This window comes from Lactuca saligna, chromosome 7 (assembly GCF_052625555.1).
Source record: "Lactuca saligna cultivar CGN05327 chromosome 7, ASM5262555v1, whole genome shotgun sequence".
Lineage (NCBI taxonomy): Eukaryota > Viridiplantae > Streptophyta > Magnoliopsida > Asterales > Asteraceae > Lactuca > Lactuca saligna.
Genome location: NC_136423.1, coordinates 34,503,290 through 34,513,496, shown reverse-complemented (window position 1 = coordinate 34,513,496; position 10,207 = coordinate 34,503,290). Strand labels below are relative to the sequence as shown.

The window sequence follows — 10,207 nt, the reverse complement described above, 5'->3', positions numbered from 1 at the left end:
CCATAACAGTGGTTTTGAATGTGGATAAGATGACAATGGAAATAGGAACATATGAAGAAGAAAGAGTCGAAATACCTTGAGCTTCGTGAGTAAACATCCCATCACCCATTTTAGTACTTGTATCCATATTAGATATGTTCACAGGGATACTTGAAGTTCGAACCTCCTCCATATTGGACTTGGTAATTGAAACTTCAGGTGGTATGACCAAAGTCCGCTCAAGGATGGATAAAATAGAATGATCACCTAGATTAGTGGTTGTGTCTATATTAGATGTTTCCACATTGCCACTAGGACTTCCAATCACCTCAAAATTCGACTTGAAAGTAGAGCCCCTCTGAGATGATTGAAACCCATATCATCATGATGAATTGGAGACTGAGACTTTTCACTATCTTCAAACTCTGTCTTGACAACAGCCTCATCAATGTATCGTTTACTTATTTTTTCTTCTTTTTGAGTGTCTTCACCATATCATGAGCTCTTCGGTTCTTTAAAGCCATAGAAACTGGAGTTGGTATTTCACGAATAGTAACACCCTTTCGAATTAATTGAGGTTTGCGAATCCTTTTTAGTCTGGAAACAAAAACAACTTTAGGTGAAAATAAGGACTTCATAGGAACTTCATCAGTTTCCTCTTCGATAATAGGCTGCCTTTCAGGTGAATGACGAGGCTGATGTGCGATATTCTTCGTTCTTTTTTTCAATACACCAAATTTCATAAGCACCAATTACTTTTCAGTTTCTTTAAGTTATAAGCTTGAGCCAACTTATAAACTTTCTTCTTAGTAGGTATAGGACTAGACTTCGATGGACTGGCCTTGGTAACTTTCTTTGACCCAATTCCTCTCTTTGATGTACCAACAATGCCTTTGCGTAATAAAACATATGTTTCGATAGAAGGATTGATTTTGGTAAGATAAGACACAAGAACCGGATGTGATGGATCCACCTTACGAAGAATTGCATCGGGAATTCGAGCAACGAAAGGAAATTCCTCTAAATCATTTTCCACAACCTTGGGATGTTGATACAAGACAAATTCAACTTTTGGAACATCATCTGGAACCAGAATACCTACCTTTTCATAGACATATTGGAAGATCAAACTCCAATACCTTGCACAAGACACACCATTAGCAACATTTATGTATACAATACTATTTCCAAATTCCTGCCACAATTATGTAGCCTAATCCACATTAAGATTATAGTAGTGGCCAGCAACCATCGCATACACCTCCAACTTAGCTTTATCCAATCCAACACTTCGACCTGTCAATCATCGAAGAATAATTCCAAAAAGGAAATTTCCATAAGCATGGTAAACAATACTTCTTGAACCAACTAATCTTGGTGAGTATGGTTTGATTACCCATCTCGTTGAACATGTGAATCACTTGTTCATTTGTGACCTCATAGAAAGGTCCCTCATTAGGAATTTTCAAGATTTGAGCAAATTGTTTCTTTGACAGTTTGTATTTCTTCTCATTGGTAAGTTGGAAAGTAACAATCTTGGAAGTCTTATTGAACACTGCAATTGATCTGGCCAGTGATAACAAAGTCATCGAAGCATAGAATGAAGACGAAATCACTGTAGACAACATCGAGTGATTAAGAACAACAATTAGCATTTGCAACTCTTTCGGGTACTTTGCGACATCATGTTGAAGTCGATAGTTTGTGCTCTGGATCTTCGACAAAGGTTGAGATTTGGCATCATTAGTTGTTTGAGAAGGATCAACGTTAACATTTGTGGCCGCCATTATGAGGGTTTAAAGGTTTGAGAGAATAGAGATGTACAAGGTAAGTTAATTTGGGGAAAATTTGTAGCCTGATCGTGTAAATTTTGAATAAGAAATCCCCAAAACCCCTATATACTTAGACCCCAAATTTTAATTTGAAGCGGTTAGCTATAAATTTATGCCACGTCGATCCTTGAAAATAGACCAGTTACTATATAATACACCACGCCTGAAAAGTGATGTGTACTTTTTTCTGGAAAACCGTTAAGCAACCAAACTATCACATCAATCAGTCATTTCGCTTACCCCAAGATTATAAGAATCGTCACAAAACCTTAGATACGAGGCATGACTCATTTTCTTTGGGTTGAGAAATGAAATCATTACCAGACTTTCGAAATCTAGGTTTGGGTTGGTAATACCCAAGACCTCGAGGATTTCTGTGCAATATTGTGCCAACGAAAAAGTGTGAGCCAAAATAACAAAAATGTGCATATAGTTACATAAAAAAATCATTTGATGGAAAAAACAGATGGATCCCGGGCAACGATCACTTCATCCAACAATAAGAGAAGTATCAAACTGCTTTTGTGGTATCCCGTGATATACAATCGAATACTCATAGAGGAGTATCGAAGGGCTTCTTTTAACAAGGCTTGAAAGGTTGGCTCAACTTTGACCATGATCACAATTTAACATAAGTGTAAATTCAATGATCAAAATTACTTGTGTGACCAGTGTAGTCGGTGACAAGTTAAGGTTACAAAAATGTGTAAGTGATGAAGAAACAAATTGATATTTAGGCAGAAACCATATTCCACGAAACATAAAGTGTTGGATCTTGTTGGGTAAAAATCTATTGGGTGAAGAACATTTTAACAAGACCACTTATAACGAAGGAATATGATTTTGAATATCGAAGAAGGGTACACAAACAATTGTTTCGTTAAAATCTTGTACACAAAGTTCACCGCCAATTCCTTAAATGGTTAGAAATTGTGGGTTTCACCATCATCACGATCTCATGAATCAGGATCATAAACACAGATGTATGCAGTATCTACATTCTGATTGGTTTCAACCATAGATGTCGAGGATACGCAAATGAAGTGGGTGACACGTGAAGAAATATTTGGATGAAAAAGATTCTTCAAGAAACATGTTGTACCTTTGCGAATGATAAGGACCAAACAGAAATCTCTTAACTAAGATGAGTAGTGAAAGGTAGCTCTTCGACTAATGTCAATATTGTTAATGTTTTTAGGTTCTATTGTTGGTCGTGGGAAGGCGAATGCATGACTGTACACACTCATCAACAATATTGAGGATTATGCATTTTTTATATTACTCTGATTTTTTATAAATGTATTTCGGAATAAATGTTTTTTTCTTAATAATGAATTTATAATTAGGGAGTTTTGCCTTATTTAAAAATGAAATTTTTTGGTTATGAAAATGAGACATTACACATAAACTTCAACAGCCTCACACACTTCATCAATGATTGTTCTACGTAAGATGTTGTGAGAAAAACCTAAAGAAACATTTATAAGTACTGAATGTGTACAAAAACAAAAATAACTTATTTTGAAACAAAAAAATAGTAAGGACTAAATGTGTACAAAAATATTAATGACTAAATGTGTACAAAATAAGAAATATATTACCCTATTAAATCATTTTCCCCGGCTAACCTGGAATAACCGATCATAAGGACTGAATGTGTAGAATTCAACAAATTGAAGGGGTAAATGTTGACGAAAAAAAACTCAATAACCAAATGGGTAAAAATAAAAAAAAAATATATTATCTCTTTAAGTGATTATTTCAAAAATAACAACAATATTACCCTTTTACTTTTTAGATTTCTTTCTGGGATACTCAATTTTACTTTGTTCTAGGTTATATTAGGCTATCAGGAGTGGGAGTAAGAAGACGCGTGGGAGCTAACGTGTCAGCTCCCTTCACGCGTGAACACCGCCCCACCTTCTGGTGGGGGTCTTGTTCCGTGGAGCTGAAGACGCTTGATTTGATTGGTTATTCATTTTTGACCGTTTCTTTATTACCGTTTGTAAAAAAATAATTAATTAATTAATTAATTACTACAAACTCTCTATATATATCACATATATATTACCATTCAAACACACACAACATTTTGAACACAAAGAAACATACTCTCATTCAAAATATACACTTTCCTCCATGGATCCAAACCAAAATAATCCACCCACCCCAAACACCCCAAATACTCCAAATGATCCTTTAGCAAACATTGGCTATATGCAATTGTTATCATCCCCCGTTCAACAACAACCTTTATTTACCAATCTTTCATACCACCCACACTACTACCAAAACCAACCACAACCACAATTTGTTCAAACCCAATTTCAACCCTTTCAACAACAACCTCCTCCGCGTTTTCAGCCCCAAACTTTCCAACAGCCACAACCAAGTTCACAACCCTCTCAAGTTCCATTATCGCAATCTCAACTCGTAAACCTCGACGATGAAGACGACGATGAACGGGTTCAAGAAACACAACCAAGTCGTAGAAGGCAAAAAAAAATCCAAAGATTCAACAAAGAAGAAAAACACCCAATGGACCGAGGAGGAGGAGGCGACTTTAGCTAAAGCTTGGATTGCCATATCACAAGACGGGGATGTCGCCAACGCGCAATCGGGACATAGCTTTTGGAATCGTATTTTAGACCACTTCCACGCGTTATTGGTAAGGCAAACGAGTCGGACATATGATTCAGTCAATGCTAAATGGCGCGATCTTAGAGCAATGTGTACCAAATTTAACGGCGTGTTTGACAATTTAAAAAATATGCATCGAAGTGGTAGCAACGATTTCAACATTTTGTCAACGGCATTGCACCAATACAAAATTACCAACAATGGTAAACCTTTTGGCAACCAAAAAGCGTGGGAAGTTTGTCGCAATGGCCCAAAATGGGTCCTTTATCCGGAAACGGCGCATTCGGGATCTACCACTGGTTCAATAAAAGGCCGAGAACGTCCGAGTCGGAGATCGGTGCTAACCTCGACCTCAATGATGAGTTCAACGCCACCGAGGGTGAGGGCCCATCGGACGTCCATCTTCGTCGACCACCGGGTAGGGACAAAGCGAGAAAGGGGGCTTCGTCTAGTGGAAAATCAACCAACGAGGACGTGTTAGCGGAGAAAATCGAAAAAACTCTAAATTTTTTAGAAAAAAAATTTGAGTCAACGGAGGAGCAACGCCGGCGACAATTGACACTCACCAATCTTCAAACCGTAAACACAGTGCCGCAACCCAATCTCGACCCAGAAAATTTAAGGGTCTTTATGCAAATTCAACAAGATGTTCTCCACCAATATCGCAACTAGATTTGATGTTTTTTAATAATTTAGGTTTAATTTTCTAAGTATGGATTATGTTTTTTTAGTATTTTAGTTTTAATTTTCTGTGTTTTAAATTATGTAATATGGTTTTAATTAATATAAAATATGCTATTTATAAAATGTTATTTATAAAATATGTTATTTATTTAACATTTTATTTATTTAACAAAATGGTAAAAAAATAAAAAAATAATATAAAAGTGAATGTTGTTAGTGGTGACCATTTTCATAGTGGGGTGGGTTGGTGGTGAAGGTGACGTGGTGCATAGGTGGCGCCACTTTTCCGGTGAGTTTGTAGTGACCAATCCATATAGCCTTACACACATTGTGAAAGTATTTTCTATTTGGTCCGCTATATATTGGTCAAATACTTTTCTAACCCCTGCCATTTATCCGACATTAAGCAGAAAAAACCATGCAAAGGAACAAGCGAAATATCAAATCTGTACAAATACGTCAGTCATTACACTAAAACACAGGAAAGCAGCAGTAAACTTTCCTTCAAAGTCCCACTGAAACACAATTATAAGTTCTCTGACAGAAAAGCTTCACCAAGAATGGCGGTTTCCCCTCCTCACCCTTCTTCTAAACGGCCGGCAAGCCTCGATACTCAGATCAACGGCAACCGCCAGCGCCATAAAGATCGCTGCATCCTCCACACAAGTTACGTGTCTCATCGCCAGCTGCACCATTGGTTTCCCTCTTTTGCCTTCTCCTTGAACTCTGCAACTCATAACAAATCCGCCGACCGCCGGACTTAATCCGGCGAAGTCGCCACTGCTCTGCGGACTCGGTATATTGGAGTTAGAGGTAGCTTGCCGGTCGGTATCTATGAAGAACTCGCCACCACGTTCGGCGTTTATGAGTATCTCCGACATGAGTAGCTCGCCTCCATCTTGTCCATCCGACAATAGGTGGAAGCGGATGAAGATGGAGTCTCTAACGCCGCCGCGTTCACGCCATGCCTCAAGTTTTCCCCATGGAAGCCAGTTTTCCGGCCGGAAAGCGTCAGGTCGGACGATTAACCAAGATCCTGGGTTTGACCGGGCAACCCAGTCACAACCTGTTGAAGGAACAAACGGCGTCGTCATGAACGCCGCCGCCACCGCTGAACCTGATAAATCATGTATTTTCACTTTCCACCCTTTTCTTTCTCTTCTCTCGATTTCTTGATCGGAAGCTTCGCCGGAACTTGACCAGTAGTTGTTCAACGGATCCACCTGCTGCACCCTGTGTAATCCATAACAAAAGCTCAGAAATTGTTTCAAAAAACGACCATTACAAATCATCCAAACCATTATTTGCTATCGACATTACCTGTCTTGACTAAATTTACAGCTGAAAATCGGCTGCTTGATGTTTCCTTGAATCTGAACAATCTGAGGACTCAATTTCGTTTCATCTTCAAACTGAAAAACATATCTCGGGTCAGGATCCAATTTCACTCTCAGATGAAGCTCCGCTACAAATTTCTTGGTTTCCTGTTTCATCTTCCCGATTCCAATCCACCCATTGAAAAGCATCACTGGTTTCCCTTCACCCCATTCAGGACCCACATCCAATTTAAACGTTCCAACCTGTTGTCTCTTCACTCCAACTCCACAATGCGACCCTTTTCGACCAGTGAACACAACAATTTCAAGACATGCTTGGGGATTATAGAAACACCCGGGTGTGAGTAATGCTTTTAAATCCGATTTCTCGAGGTAGAAACTTGAGGCGATGTTGTGGGAATCTGGGGTGGATTCGGGTGATGATATGAGTGGGATTGATGCTATTTGAGCGGGAAATCCTCGAAGTCGGATTTCACATGTGCATGGGGAAGAGAAGGTTTGGATTTGGGATTTTGGGGATTTTGAATTTGTTTCCGGGTATCGTAATCCGAGGGAACCAATTGATAAACGTATGAATGCTTGTGGATCCATTCTTGTCACATATAGTTCCCCATTGACTTGATTTGATTGTGAATAAAAGGTCAAAACCTGTGAGAATCGAGATAAATAGTGTAAGATCACAAGAATGTCTATGATTTTGGTTCTTGATTCTTTCGAATCCGTTACAAAAGTCTTGGTAGTGTTAACGTGATCGAATCTAAACAAGTGTAAATAAGTTATGTGAGTTTCCATCATAGTTATGGGACCCTTTACAATAAATGTTAACAAAATTTGAAGTGAAAAACTATCATAATAGCTTTTTTGACTTTTCCATAGCTTATTAAATGCTTTTATATGTGCAAAAGACTAAATTTACTTCGGCTCTCTTGTAGGGGGTGAACATTTGGCCCTTCAAACCGGTAAACCTAAACAGGTCCGATCCAAGGTCTACTAATTTTTGCAAAACAAGTTCGGTTCAAATGATCACTTTTACGTCCAAAAGAATCAGGAACCGAACCTTGAACTTGGACCTGCTAAGATAAGTCTCAACAGGTCTGGTCCAAGGTTCACGATATTTTGTAAAACAAAACCGATCCAAATACTTACCCCTAATCTCTCAAAATAAATAACCCTAAAGCGCTTTTTCAACGTGTCCAATATACATATGAGAGGAACGCATCCATGATAATCTTTTGAGGTTATTTTTAATGATAATGAAAGGAATTCACATCATTTGCATGAGACATGAACACGACAAGTGACCATTGTTTTCTATATCTATTTTTTCTACCCATCTTTTTGGGTGGAGTAAAAATTCACAACCTTTCGATAATGGTCTCGGTTCAAAACACGAGTAATTAATATAAATAGCGAAAAGGGCAAAAAAATGTTATTATGCATTTGAGTTGATAGTACTGAAGTCACTGCTAAATATGTTGCTCGTCATAAAAATAATCCTATAAAGTTGTCCGGCATTTCCATGTCATGTGTATGTCCTGTGCTATCATCTGGTGCAAGGTGCACGCTGCATCGGACATAGACATGGACATGACTGGACTAGTTTTTAAAGTTGTTTAGATGATAAAAATAAGAATGACATTTACATTTTTAGACTTCTTATTGTGGAAAAAAATTGACAATACTTCAATACGATGCCACACGGAGTACAAGACTAATTAATATTCGGTGGCAAAAAGAGTAACCCCAAGGCAAGTTTCTTCCTTGAATATAAACATTAATTAATATGCATTAAAGACTAACACTCTATTTCATTTTTTTTCCCCTCATTTCATAGCATTGTAATACACAAAAATAAAGCTATAATTTATCAAATATGACGAACCCTATACGCAGAAAAGGAACAAAATCAAACACCTAATAACAGGGTGTTCAGATTGTTTTTTTTTTTTTTTTTTTTTTTTGGAATATGGCCAATCCTTAGCGACTAAGAAAAACCCAAAAACCATTTCATATACAAAGCAAAATGATTGCTTTTTGACTTTTGAGAAACCAATAAAATTGGTCTTAAACTACACAATCAACCAAGAAAATGCTTACAAAAACACAAAATCTGATAAAAAGCTGAACCCATCAGTGTAAATATGAATCCCAAGAGTAATTTGAGAACTATAAAGAAAGACTGCAGTTATGGGAAAGAAAGTGCAACTAAAAGGACCCTAAAAACAAGGAATTTACTAAAAAAGACTCACCTTTACTATATCAAACTCTTCTGTTTCTTCAAAAGACCCAAAAAGGAGGAAGAATAACAGCTTTTGAACCTGCAATTACACCAATCCACACAGAAAAACCCTCGAGAAAACTTCATTCCATATCTCGAAGCATTAGTTACTGAGTTCTTGAAACACACTCTTTATCTCAAAGATCGATCTTTTATGATGTGAAATTTGATCTCGGGAGATGGGTATGATCAATAATTGAAGTAAACACCAAACCCACCAAGAAAGTCACGTAGACTTTGCACAGATCGCTAAAATCGGATAAAAAATTACTATATTTGGGTGTGTAATCTTTGAAGTATAGTATGTATAAAGTATATAAATATTTGGATATCGGATATATGTCTGGATGAATGTATCTGGGAATTTTTATATTTTCTAAAGATAATCACCGAATGAACATGTGAGAGAGAGAAAGAGAGAAAGCTGCTGAATTATTTTGGGACGAAATAGACGGAGGAAGTGAGAAATTACGATTTTATTACTCTTTTTGCTGTTTACTAAACACCACCCTTCTACAAGCACTTAAGAAAATAGGAGAAAATAGGTGGAAGAAAAACAAATTTACATAAAAGACCTTTTAGTTTATCCTATGATTGTTTTAGTCCCTTGAATAGATTTTTTTTCTTCTAGCACTTCCAAAGTTCGATGTAGTTCTTTCGCTTCTAATTAATTTTTTAAACTATTGGCACTCGTAATATTTATAGTTTAGAAAATGTCAAAATCACAAGTAATAGTTGTAGATACGTTACTGATATTAATAGGTTAGAAATGATAGTTGTAGATACGTGACTTATATTAATAGATCAAAGTTGTTAATATGTATATTTGGTTATTGAAAGAGCATCCATATAAATGCTCCATTGCTACGATTGGAATGAGATGCGTGAATAATCGTCATTTAGATTAGTGAAATGTAGATATGACAACAAAATGATTTTAGATGTTTAATATGCTTATTAAATGAGCTAGTTGGTATCTTGGTATCAAAACCTTATATTCTAAAAAACATCGTACAACACTGAAAGATTTTTGCTAATGTAAGTTTATTCATGTGTAGCGAATATATGTATTTGTTCATTAATAAACTGATACAAAATAAGTGGTCATTAGTTTCAAACCATCTGAAAAAACTATCACAACCGATATGCTTACTCTATCATGTAGAAAAAATCCAATTTCCTAATTGATTAGTATGTCATATAAAGAAATAATCAATTTTGATTGGAGATATTTGTTTCTTTTTACAGTTTTACATGCAAATAGTGCTACCAATAAAATTTATAATGACATAACTTAAACTTCATAAAGTCTTGTGTAACAATATATATTGCTTACAATGTTGTAAAACTCGACCACCTCGGACGAGTACTTGACCGAGTACTCGGACTCGGCCCCTCTAATGAGGCGAGTTAAGCCAACTCGGCCAAATAATTCGGAATTCGGTCAACCTCAGTTA

At 36.7% G+C, this 10,207-nt stretch overlaps 1 protein-coding gene across 1 annotated transcript; it reads right to left on the bottom strand.

Annotated features, from left to right (window-relative positions):
* Positions 1-5,509: 5,509 nt before the first annotated feature.
* On the bottom strand, positions 5,510-8,869 carry ASG1 (nuclear factor 1 A-type protein (DUF1005)). The gene is made up of 3 exons (XM_078963729.1): positions 8,722-8,869; positions 6,456-7,120; positions 5,510-6,368 (listed from the first exon to the last, which is right to left on the bottom strand). The coding sequence occupies exons 2-3, from the start codon at positions 7,061-7,063 to the stop codon at positions 5,687-5,689; spliced, it is 1,290 nt and encodes a 429-aa protein (XP_078819855.1). The 5' UTR covers positions 7,064-7,120; positions 8,722-8,869; the 3' UTR covers positions 5,510-5,686.
* Between the last annotated feature and the right edge of the window lie 1,338 nt (positions 8,870-10,207).

Coding starts and splice junctions, on each gene's coding strand:
- ASG1 (XM_078963729.1), bottom strand. CDS start 7,063: ATGGATCCACAAGCATTCATACGTTTATCAATTGGTTCCCTCGGATTA. Junction 6,369..6,455: donor TGTAAATTTAGTCAAGACAG/GTAATGTCGATA, acceptor TGGATTACACAG/GGTGCAGCAGGTGGATCCGT.